This window comes from Callospermophilus lateralis, chromosome 15 (genome assembly GCF_048772815.1).
Source record: "Callospermophilus lateralis isolate mCalLat2 chromosome 15, mCalLat2.hap1, whole genome shotgun sequence".
Taxonomy (NCBI): Eukaryota; Metazoa; Chordata; class Mammalia; order Rodentia; family Sciuridae; genus Callospermophilus; species Callospermophilus lateralis.
In genome coordinates, this window is record NC_135319.1 from 66635396 (window position 1) to 66648001 (window position 12606).

At 43.0% G+C, this 12606-nt stretch overlaps 1 protein-coding gene across 3 annotated transcripts in view; it reads right to left on the reverse strand.

Annotated features, from left to right (window-relative positions):
• Window positions 1-8762: 8762 nt before the first annotated feature.
• Dnmbp (dynamin binding protein) overlaps window positions 8763-12606 on the reverse strand; it is a 96305-nt gene continuing 92461 nt past the window's right edge. For all 3 annotated transcript variants that reach the window (XM_076834520.1, XM_076834521.1, XM_076834522.1), the window contains 2 exons: window positions 11083-11627; window positions 8763-10331 (listed from right to left, as the gene is read on the reverse strand). In XM_076834520.1, the coding sequence (XP_076690635.1) occupies window positions 10146-10331; window positions 11083-11627 (731 nt within the window). In that variant the 3' untranslated portion in view covers window positions 8763-10145. The remainder of the gene's footprint in view (window positions 10332-11082; window positions 11628-12606) is intronic.

The following is a 12606-nucleotide window of genomic DNA, read 5'->3' on the forward strand; positions in this document are numbered from 1 at the left end:
AAACAAAACAAGAAACCATGACACAATTTTCAACCCTTATGGAAACCAGGTACCTCTAGAGCTCACATTTCCCACAAAGTTGCAGACATCATCTCATTTGATTCTCATAATAATCCTGAGAGGAAGGGAGGCCAGAATTCTACATCTTTATGGATAGAGTCCCACCACCAATTCCTGTTGTAGGACTCATGGATGGAAGTTTACCTGAAGAACTGTTTCCAGACAGAAATTGAAGACACTCCTGGGAGGAAGTAAGCTAGCAAACTGACTGTGGAGGCTGTTAGGGTCTGGATATGCAGTGCCCCACCCGCACCCCCGCCCAAAGCTCTTAGTGCAGAAATAGTCAGAGGTAAAATGATTAGATGATGACAGTTGGACCCTGAGCAGCCCCTCCTGGTTTGAGTGGACTAACTTGTATAACTGTAGGCAGGTGGGGTGTGGCTGGGGGAAGTGGGTCACTGATGTACCCTGGATGGTTCCTCCTCCCTGCAGCCCCTGTCTCTCCACTTCCTGATTTCTGGCCACCATGAGGTTAGAGCCCTCCCGCTCCATGCCCTTCCACCGTGATTTCTGCCTCAGCTGGCCATGGACTGACCCTCTGAAACTCTGAGCTCAGATAAACTTCCTCCTATAAGTTTTTCTGGTAGGTACTTTGGTAACAGAGAGGAAAGCTAACAGCGGAGGCGTTCGTTCTCCAATGGCATTTCCTGGATTGTGTCTGAAACCTCTGATGCCCTGTCCTCCTTTGGTTTTTCAACTCCCACTTCTCCAACACTATTAATTTCCACTTTCAAAACAGCCTACACACGCCTGGGGATATAGCTCAGTTGGTAGAGTGCTTGTCTCACATGTATAAGGCCCTGGGTTCAATCCCCAGCGCCACAGGAAAAGAAAAAACAAAACTGCCTAGACAGTTGCTTCTCAGACTTCCACACCAAGCAGTTGGGATTCTTATTAAACTAGATTTTTGATTTAGCAGGTAGGTCTGGGGCCTGCCTTTCCCACAAGGTCTCGGGTGACGGCGATGGCAATGCTGGTCTGGGGACTACATTTTGAGGAGCCAGGGCCCAGAAGACATCTAACTTGAAACACAACTCATCTTCTTTTTATAAACTTGCTCCCATCCTAATTACCACCTTTTTGTCAATGATTTCATTACTTTTTCAATTTCATATTCTTTATAGGGTGTTGCTTTTTTCCATTCTCAATCAGTTAAGAAAGATTTTTTTTTTTTTCCTGCCTTTGGGCTTTTCTCCCTTGGAATCCTATTATTACCATTTAGCTTTTTTCTTATGCAGGCCCTTTCTTTAAAAGAACTCACAGGAATTTATGACCAGATTCATCAAGTCTATATTCTTAGATTTGAACCTCGAGTCTTTCCAGTTTACTATGTGTCAGGCAATGTTCTAGCACTTTTTTTAATGGTCAAAACAAATGTATAGGTGTCCATCTACACCTAAAAATAATAAACATTTAAAAAATTTTTCTACATGTTGATGAAAAGAATGTGCATTCTGTAGCTGTTGGGTGGAATAGCTGTACATGTCAGTTAAGTCCATTTGATTTTACAATTATTTAACGGTTTCTTGACTTTTTTTGTCTGAATGATCTGTCCATTGATGAAAGGAGAATGTTGAAATCCCCTTCTATTGTACTGAAGCCTCTCTCTCCCGTTAGGTCTAATAGTGTTTGGTTTTATAAAATTGGTTATTCCAATATTAGGTTCATATAGATTTATAGTCATATCTTCTTGCTGAATCAATTCCTACATCATTTAAAAAATATATTTTTAGTTGTAGTTGGACATGATATCTTTATTATTTATGTGGTCTGAGGATTGAACCCAGTGCCTCACACATGCAAGGCAGGTACTATACCACTGAGCTACAGTCCCAGCCCTCCTACATCATTATATAGCGATTTATATATTGATTTTCTGTCTCTTCTTGCAGTTTTTGTCTCAAAGTCCATTTTTGATGGATGTAAGAATAGCTGCTACTCCTAGCTTTTAAGTTCCATTTGTTTGGAATACATTTTTATCATTTCACTTTTAGATTGTGCATCTTTTCTTTTGAGGTGAGTTTCTTGTAGGCAATGTGGTGTTTGGTTTCTTATTTAAAAAGATTCATTCAGTCAGTATACATCTTTTAATTGGAGAATTTGTCTATTTATGTTCAAGGTTGTTATTCATAGGTAAGGACTTCTGCCATTGATTTTTTTTTTTCTAGTTATTTTGAATACTTTGTTGTTCTGCTGTTGTTCATCTTTGCAGTTTGATGGTCTATTGTATAGATAATGTTTGATTCTTTTCTATTTCTCTTTTGTGTGTCTTTTTAGTAGAACATATCTTTTCTCATGCTTTCATGGTGGTAATTATCTTTCTCTTCTGGATATAGGATTCCCTTAAGTATCTTTTGTAAGGCTGGTCTGGTTGTGATAAATTCTTTTTTCTTCTTCTTCTTGGAAGGTCTTTAATTTTTCTTCATTTCTGAAGAACAACCTTGCTGGGCATAGTAATTTTGGTTGGCAGTTATTTCCTTTTAGGACTTGAATACTACATTCTACTTCCTACTGGCCTGTAGGGTTCCTGCTGAAAAATCTGCTATTAGTTTATAGGGGACACCCTTAAATGGGACTTGCTGTTTTTCACATGTAGAATTTTTATCTTTTACTTTTGACAGTTTAACTATAATATACTGTAGTGAAGATCTTTTCTGCACATCTATTTGGGATCCTATAAGCTTCCTGTACCTGAGTTCCATATTTTCCCCAAGATTAGGGAAATTTTCTATTTCATTGAACTTCTATGCCCTCAACTTTTTTCTCTCTCTTTAAGGTATTCCATGAATATGAACATTTTTTAAAAGTGGTGTCAAAGATCTTGAATGCTCACTTCATTCTTCGTTTCTTTCTGTTTTCTTGTCTCACTGGAATATTTAAAAAGATTTGTCTTCAAGTTCAGATATTTTTACTTCTGCTTGATCTAGTCTGTTGTTGAGGTTTTCAATTATATTTTTTATTTAACTTATTGAGGTCTTCCATTTCTAAGATTTCTGTTTGAAACTTTTTCAAACTCTCTTTTCTGAATTTATCATTAATTTCCTGCATTGTCTTCATAATTTTATTTAACTATTTATCTGTATTCCTGTGGATGTCATTAAGTTTCTTTATAATCATTCTTTTAAATTCTTTATCAAGCATCTCATCCATTTCAATTTCTTTGGAATCTGTTGCTTAAAAGTTGTTATTCTCGTTTGGAAGTTTTCACTACCTCATTTTTTCATATTTCTTGTGCTTCTATTGAGATTTATGCATCTGGTGGATTAGATATCTCTGCCCCCTTTATGGGGGGGGGTCTTCTTAGCATGTAACTCTCTTGAATATGTATCATGGGGGTATTGATTTCTTATGCAATGTTGACTTTCATTCTAGCTGGTCTCCTTCGCAGTCTCCCTGTAGCTTCTTTGGCTGTGATCATTGACTTTTGCACAGTGTATATCATGGCAAATTTGGAGAGACCCACTGCCTCTGTAGGCTGTGCAGAAGTTGGGTCTAGCAGTTCAGGTGGGTGTGGGGTTCTGTGGGCTGCTCCTCCATGGGAGCAAGGTCCCTGTGAGGCAAGGTGGTTTCCATAGGCACTACTGATACTAGTTGTGCCACTAGCAAGGTCCTCTGGCACTGGTGGACCAAATAGTGGTAGGGGGCCTGAAGCACTTGTCCTTTGACCAATCAATGGTGTGGGCCCAGACTTCAAATGGCAGAAGTGGTGGTAGGAATCACAGCACCTGCTCTGTGGTGCTGACACCTAGTTCTGACAACAGTGCATAGTTAGACAAGGTTTGGGGTGACCATTAGTGGGAATCCAATAAGTCAGGTGGCAGCAGGAACTGTCCTATTTATCTCTGCCATATCAGTGAAAGTGATTGCAGGACCTTGGCCAAAGCCAGGCAAAGTTTCTCTCGGGACCCTCTTTGCTCTGTGTGCCTGGGGATCAGGAAACGGCTAGCCATGAAGTTGCTTAAGGCTCCCTCAGCACAACACTGTGGGCAGGGCAGCAGCAGTGACTGTAGCATTCCCTCCTTGCCCTGTCAGAAGCAAGTCTCTGAGCACCAGTGCAAGGGGAAGAAGTGGTGGGAACTGTGTGAGTTTCTGCCTTGGGTCTTGGCCCTGGTATGTGTCCATGTGCTGCTGGCCACACTCCAAGTCTCAGAGGACAAGCTCTCTAATCTTCTGGCTCAAGGGGGGCACCTTCCATGTTCCTCTGTGTTGCAACACCTGTTCCCTACAATGGAGGTCACCCAGTGGACTTAGATGACACTCACTCTGCTGAGCCAAACTGGGCTCATGAGGCAACAACTCTAAAGGCAGTGCAGTGGAATGTCTGGTATCCCAGAGACAGGAAAGTGAAAGTGTTTCTGACCCCTAGAGTGGCCCAATACCTCAATTCTTAAGATGATCCTGGCAGCTCACTGGCTGGGAGATGTTGGGAGATTCCCTTTCAAAGCAAGGCTACTGTGCAGATTTCAGGTTATTTATCTAAGTGGGCTGCAGGCCGGTGAGGTGAAACTCTCCAGTAGCTAAGATTGCCAGCATCCACACTGATAAGAGTTTCTCAGGTTCTCTTTCACACTTACCCTGCAAGGGGGAGACTCCCCTTCCCCAGTTGTGGAGACAAGATGGCAAATACCAAGGTATTTTGCTTCTCTTAGTATGCCATTATCCCAAGCCTCTGAATTTTATAAGGTTCTGGTTTCTTTCTTCCTAATTTTTGGTGTTCTTCCATGGTTACTTACCCTAAAATGCAGCTATACACCTATTATTTGGGCTCTTCTTTGTGGAGGAGGAAGTGAGTGTTAGAAAGTGTTGGGTGTCTCTGTTTAGCTGTCTTGAATCCCCTCTTTCATTTTTTAAATATTTACATATGTGTATAAATTTTCAAACTGTTAAATTAATCATTAGTCATTTTCCTGAAAAATTTTTTTCTGATTTTTCTGAAGTTCACTGAATTGAAACAATTATTTTGTATTATGTCAGGTTATTCCTGCATGAATCAGCTTGGCAATAGGAAACTAGTAGAGAGGGATTTTGAATTGGAAAAAGGTTTCCTTTGAAAACATGCGTTCCTGATTGTTTTTTGATCTTTGTGGCCATGCACTGGTGTCTGCACATTTGAAGAAGTAGAAATCTATCCCAGTCTTTGCAGACTGACTTTATTTGGGAAAGCCCTTCACCAGTCAGCCCATCCAGAACTTCTGGGCAGGCCATCTGGTATGGTGAATGAACAAGCTTGCTGCTGGAGTCCTCAGGCAGTCTAGCTTGATCTCTGTCAGCAGTCAGCCTGCCCTAGAACCTGGATCTGTGGGTGGGGCCTGGATCCTGGATCCACTGGGTGGACTTGTTGGTTGTATTCATGTTGAGAACTTTGGAGCATGGGTCTGCTAAATAGGGCCAGAGCCTGTATCCATAGGGGCTGGCCTGAAGCCTGAATCCACAGGGCCTGACCTGGTGCTAGGGTGGGTCTTGAGTCTGTGGGGGCTGGCCAGGTGCTGAGGTGGGTCTGGTACCTAAATCCAAGGGGCTAATGACATATCATGTCTGCAGCCGGGATCTGTGGAGCCACCCTGAGTCCAAAGGGGCAGACCTGGGCTTCACTGGTTCCATGGGTGCTAGTGCTGTGGTTGGAAGCAAAGTCTTGGTGCTCACTTTCCATTCTTTTCCCCAAGAAGAGGTATCTCCATGCTGTGCTGCTTGGGGCTGGGGAAAGGGGTGACATGGGTAATGTAAACTGACTTTTTATCTTCTTCATTGTGTCTTTTTCTTATTTCTGAGTTATATCCAGGTGCTATAAAATCTCACTTGGTTTCCTTAGTTCTTGTGAAGATATTTTCATGTGTGGAGAGTTATTCAAACTGTTTTTGTAGGGGGGTTAAATTATGTTTTGTGATTTCTATCTGGGTAAATTTGGCCACATTTCTTATCCTTTGAGCATCAATTTTGTCATTTCTACCTATCTTATAGCGTTATTGGGAGGAGTGAAATACAATAATAATAATACACAGTGCCTGGCTTACTGAGTGGAAGATGTTTTGACCTCTGAGATCCTGATTGTAGAAGTTTTCAGAATCTCTTGAGGATGTGATATTGTGTGCCACGGGATATTTCTTGATCAAGGAACACTGGCATCATATAGAATACAAAAATAACTTTGTAATCACTCCCATCTCATATTTGGAGGGAGTTTGCATAGCTTGAACATTAGGCTTTTGTTTTGTTGCAATGTTATTAGGGATAACTGGGGCAGATGTAGATACAAAAAACTAAACTGACCTAAAAAACAAATGGGAGCAGAGATGGCGGGGATGGGGGCAGGGGAGAAACTGAAGAGAATCGGCATGGTAATAAGGAACTGAGTGGAGAGGGATTTTGAATTGAAAAATGTAAAAGGAAGAGTCAGACAGATGCTGGATGAAGACAAAGTTTGGGGTCAAGAGATGTTTGAAGGATTTTTGTTGTTGTTTGAGTGGTACTGGAGGCTGAAGCCAGGGCCTCGCACATGTTTGGCAAGTGCTGTAGCACTGAGCTACGTCCTCAGCCCCTTTTTAAATTTTGTATTTTGAGACAGGGTCTAAGTTGGCCTCAAACTTTCCATCCTCTACCTCAGACTCCCAAATAGCTGGGATTACGGTGTGCTCCACCATGCCCCGGTCAATAATTTTTATAAGAAATTTTGCTTTAAGACATGTAGGGTTATCCTCTCCTTCCACATCCCCAAGAAATTTGTAGTAACGGCCTCTACTACTCTTCAATGCCTTGAAGGGAGTTTTGTTTGTTAAGTAAAAGGTTTATTTGTTTTGATGCCCAGAGAGAGACAAAAGTTAAGAATGGTGCTGCTCATGAAGGCCTTGATCTCTTTGGCTTTCCTCCATCTGATCTGATCCTTTCACATTAGTAGTCTTCTGGCAGATCAGTAGAGCTGGAGGGCGGTGTAATGGTGAATGCTTTGGGTGGGGAGGATATTGTGGGAGTGACCACCAGCTAGTAATAACCAGCTCCTGGGTAAAACACTCTTTATGCAGGACTGTATTCTGAGTTTCTCTTCCTCAAAGCTTTCATTGAGTATAGAGTAGAGGTAGAGGGACTGACTCAATTGAACATATCATACAAAGCATGAGGCTATGTTTAAATCCTCTGCATAACTGCTTCCCATACTCATTATTTTCCTGCCCTTGTCTACACTTTCCCCAAGCTGGAGATCTGGGAATGGCATATGCTTCCAGCCAACAGGTTCAGAAAAGATACAGAAGCCATTACTATTCCTCTAGCAAAGATGGGCAGGCATGAAGTCTTGAGCAAACATGAGTGTTTGGTGTTTTCCAGATGTTCTCCTATCAATTGTCTATACTGCAAATAGGTATAGAGTATCAACCTGCAGATACCAGCCTGCAGTCTGGGGCTGCTGGGGCTGCCTGGAGTAGGGTTTTACTGGGTTGGAGTCTGAGGCAATGCTGTACTCACTTCCCTCTTTCCCCCACCAGAGGGCGTCTCTCTTTATGCCTTGCTGCCTGGGGCTGAGAGGGGTGGTGTGGTTAAGGTACAACTGCCCTTCCTACTCTCTTCAATATATCTTTTATTTCTATACTATGCCCAGGTGCTGTGACATCTAACCTGGTTTCCTTAGCTCTTAAGAAGGCATTTCATGCATGGGAATAGTTGAAATTGACATTTCCCTGGGGGATGAGTGCTGGAAAATCCTACCCATCATCTTGCTGATGTCCTGATCTAGCATTCTGCAGTGTTGACTCACTCATTCCTTACCACAGCCCTCTGAGGTGGACAGTATTGCTACCTCTACACTAGATGAGGAAACAATCGTGGGTTATGCCAATTGCGAAAGTCAGGCAGCTATTAAGTGTCAAGACTCAGAGAGCCTGTGACCCACATTTAAACTCACCAGAATCTTGATGTGTGACTTTGGCAATTCAGAATGACCTCAACCACTTTCCTAGCTTATAAAATGAAAGAATGGTCTATAATGACTTATAGCTTCTTTCCTTGTCTGCCTATGCAGTCACATTTTTTTAAATATATTTTATTTTTTGGTTTTAGGTGGACACAATATCTTTATTTTTATTTTTATGTGGTGCTGAGAATCAAACCCAGTGCCTCATGCATGCCAGGCAAGCGCCACTACCACTTGAGCCACATCCCCAGCTCCTGCAGTCACATTTTCTATTGCTTAATGTCAATGTTGAGCAGTGTAATCCCAGTTACTCAGGAGACTGAGGCAGAAGGATCATAAGTTCAAAGTCAGCCTGGCCAATTTAGTGAGATCCTGTCTCAAAAAAATAAAAAGGGCTGGGGATGCAGCTCAGTGGTAGAGTGCTTGTCTAGCTTACAAGACTCCTGGGTTCAATTCCCGGTTGTAAGGAAGAAAAGCAAGTGAGGCAATTGCTTTGTCACTCTTCTGTCCTCAATCTCTCTGCTACCACTCCTCCTCCTCTGCCCCCAACCTTGCCTGAACTGCTACTGTGTGACCTTGTTAATCTCTGTTGTATCTAGTATACCCAAACCTGAAATATTAGAAACATTTCATCCCTTAGGATTTCAGCAGGAGATTTCAGCTTTCCTATCCTGCTAGCGCTGACAGTAAAGGATTGCTTTAGGGAACCACCTGCAGCAACGGAAATTGAACTATTGACCAGATAAACTTGAGAAAAGTGTTCAGCTTAAACATGGAAGGAAATCAAGAAAACATACTCATGGCCATTAGAAAAGCTTTTATTTAGAAAATAACTACTTAAATATAGACATCTCCAAATATAAACACTTTTCACAGGAGACCTTGCATTACTGCCTGACACCAGCAGATGCTGTGGCCAAGGAGTCCATGGGGTCTCCTGATTCACCAGGATTTTAAGGCCAAATGTAAGGTTGGAGGAGTAGTGGCTGTGAGGCTGTTTTTAATTCCTTTTCTTAAACAAATTGCAGTTTCAAATTCCAAGCTAGGCTTCGTATCTAGGGAAGATCTCAAGTACAGGAGCTCTGCTAAAACAGGATTTTTAGGGACAGATTCTTAGGGTAAGGGATTAGCAAGAATCTTCCTGTGACTGGGTGGGCGGGGGGTCTTGACAGGCACTTTGGAATCTGTTTGGCTTTCAATATTGTCTCTGAAGCATGGAGGTTAGTGGTGAAACTAATCTAGGATGAGCTCCTTCTGGGACCGTGTATCCTGACTCCTAAGTCCCATGGGCTGTCTTCTGCATCTGCAGATATAACCAAATGGTGGTAGTGAAAGGAAAAAAGCACCTAATCTTCCACCAGGCCTGACTGGATTGAGATTAATATAGAACCAATACTTTTAATGGATGACTGGAGCTCTGACCCTGTTATTCTAGAGAATTCTATCGGTTACTCAGTACGGGGAGAGGTGGCCACGAGACGGAACACACAGATGCATCTAGCAAGGGAGGAACTTTCAGATGAAAGGAAAATGAAGACCTTAAACACTTCTTGGTAAAAGAAAGCGGTTGAGTTTTGTGTAACCAATTTCGGAAAGCAGTGAAATAAAACACTGTATTTTAGCGGCTTTGTATTTGTGTAAGAAGAGAGACAGAAAATGTGTGCTAGACACTGGAGGTGTCTCGGAAGTGTTGAAACACCAGGCTCTGTGCAATCCTGACAAGCTCCTTGCCACCAGCAGAATCACAACCTAAAGGGGCTCCACAAGCCTGGCTTTACTTCATCCAAGTCACAGCTTCAGGTCAGGTAATCGTGGATCACGGGGCCACCCCAGACTCAGTAGGTTACAACTGATGCCAGCACAGCTTCCTGCATATACAGAACACTGGTCTTCTGACCGGAAATTTCTCACTTCCAAAGGCCGACCCCTGCACTTGCCTCTCTTCTCATGGTCACTGAATCACTGGCAAGCCCCAGGGTCCATTTCAAATTCTAGAAATTCTAGTAAGCATCAAGGTTTACAACCCAATCAAGGAGAACAAGACTTGTCTTGTGCCCTACCATGTCACGGTTAAGCAATATGGCAGGGCCTGGGTCTTGGGCGCAGGTGCCTCTTGGCGGCCCACCAGAACCTTTCAGCAGACTGAAAGCCAAGGCAGCAGGGTTGAGCGGCAGGCACACCAGGCTCAGGTGTACTCGGCTTTGCGGATATAGTTGGATGGGACATAGCCTTTCTTCCCGTTAATTTCAGCTAACCACCACTCTGTATTGCCTGTGACATCTTTGAACTCCAGGATTCTGAGTCTCTGATTGGCTGACACACTCAACTCATTTGGGTTTCGTGCCTTGAAGGTGTAGACAGCAAAATAGACCTGTGCGGGGAGAGAGTGTGAGTTAGAAATGGAGCGTGCTGTCCATGGAACGTGCTGGGGGTGGGTGGTAGGGGTGTTTCTGTAGCTGCATTCGGCTACTGAACACTTAAATGTGGCCAGTGAGACAGAGAATTGAATTTTTAATCTTAATTTTTAACTTTAGATCGTTATACATGGCTGGAGGATCCCACAGTGAACAGGGCAGATTCAAAGAAAACCAAAGAACTTAACCATAGATCTCCCAGTTGTGAATCTGAAAACAGCTTTTGTTTTTCTTAAAAAAAAAAAAAAGTGCATTTAAAAAGTGAAAGATATAAAGGCTCTACTCAAATTCACAAGACAGGGACAGGTCATTACAAAAATAGGAAAAAAACTCAAGTAGTGCTAGAATTTCATTTCTAAATTCTACACATAAAACACTTTTTTTTTTTTTTTTGGAACTAAAAACCAAAAGTAGGTTAAATAGCAAGCTTTATACAACATAAGAACAACTAGTAAGCTGGAAGAGCTAGAACTGAAAGAGTGAAAAAAGGTTTCATCAGGACACCTTTTTACTGCCCAGTGATAGTTCTCGGGCGCTCTCTGGACCCCTTTTGCTATCACAGAAGGTGCTCAGTGGTAAGGCAGGGAGGTTCCTGCGAGCTGGGTAAGATCTGTTGGCTCTCGGATCACCCCCAGATCTGGGCAGGCTTCTGCCTCCACGTCTCCTGTGCCCACTCCCACTCCCACTGGGGTAAGCCGGGGCACTTACCTGGTTGCCCTTTGCCTCACTGCTCTCCAGCTCTTCATTTCTATCTTCCAGAGCCTGGGCTGCTCGTGTACATCCTTTTACAAGGTCTCTACCTTGCCCATTTCGTCCTGGTACAGAGGAACCAACCACCTCTGGATGCCTTGAGCTTCGGCAGCAGCTCCTCAGGGCAGCAGCAGGTTGGTTTATATCTCTAGCCGCATCAACAGAGTCCCCTGGCCTGGGCTGGCAGGTGGGGTCTGGATCTGAAGGGCACCTGGAAAGGCCACTCTCTGGACTGCTCAGGTTCAAGGATGCACTGAGAATTCCTTGGTCATACTCCTTCAACAAAGATGCATCTTGAGGCTGCTTTGGGCAAGGCCCAGATGTAAAGGACACGGCCATGCTGCTGGGGTTGAAGGTTAAGGTGCTGTTGCTGTTCTGTCGTGGGAATCTCGGGGAGGAGCCACTGTGCTCTGACTCAGTAGAGGAGTGGCTGCCCACAGAGGCATCTGAGCGTCGAGCATTGTAGGGCCTCAAGAAGGAGCTGTACACAAAGCCTTTGGTGACTGCAGATGTAGCAGAAGGCAGAGGGAGGCAAAAAGCAGGGAACCAACAGTGAGAAACTGGTTTAAAAGCTAGGTTGATGGTAGCAACAAAATAAGATGCCTAGTGACAAAACAGACCAGAATATTCAATCCCAGGATCCAAGGGGCATGGATAGAATGAAAAGCTATGGCTACCTGTCAATTCATTCTTGTCACAATCTTATAACAGGAATAGGAGGCCTGTGGACAATGGAGAGGCTAGTAATTAAAAAATGCTGAGCTTGGTGGCACATGCCTATAATTCCAGCAGCTTTTGGGAGGCTGAAGCAGGAGGACTGAGTTCAAAACCAGCCTCAGCAACTTAGTGAGGCCCTAAGCAATATTAAAAAAAAAAAAAAAAAAAAAAAAAAAAAACTGGGAATGTGGCTGTGGTTAAGTGCCCCTGGGTTAAACCCCTGTACCAAACACACACACACAAAACAAAACTACATGTTTGAGACTGGGCATACAAAGAATTTAGTAGATCATCTAGACCATGGCTAAGTCTCTGCAGAGTGTATGTTCAACAATACATGTGGCAAAGAGGGATCTGAAGACCATCCTTGTGTTGAGGAGCTCCTCATACAAGACCTCATTACAAGTTCGAAGCCAGCCTCAGCAACTTAACAAAACACTACCTCAAAATAAAAAACTAAAAAAGGCTGGGGATATAGTAGAGAGCACCCCTGAGTTCAATCCCCAATACCATTTAAAAAAAAAAAAAAAAAGAGAAGAAATGATTTGGGATACTGTGAACATTGTTCAGTAGAAAGGTGTTCACGGGAGTTCAAATACACAGAGCACATGTACAGCATAAGCTCACTTTTACAAGGGCCTGCCCTCCTGTCTGAGAGGGCACACAATGCTTAAACTCTCCACAGCAACAATGTTAACACTAGGATTATAATTAGTTGCACATTGCTTTGTTCAGAATTTGGCAAAAAAGTTACTAAAAATACTT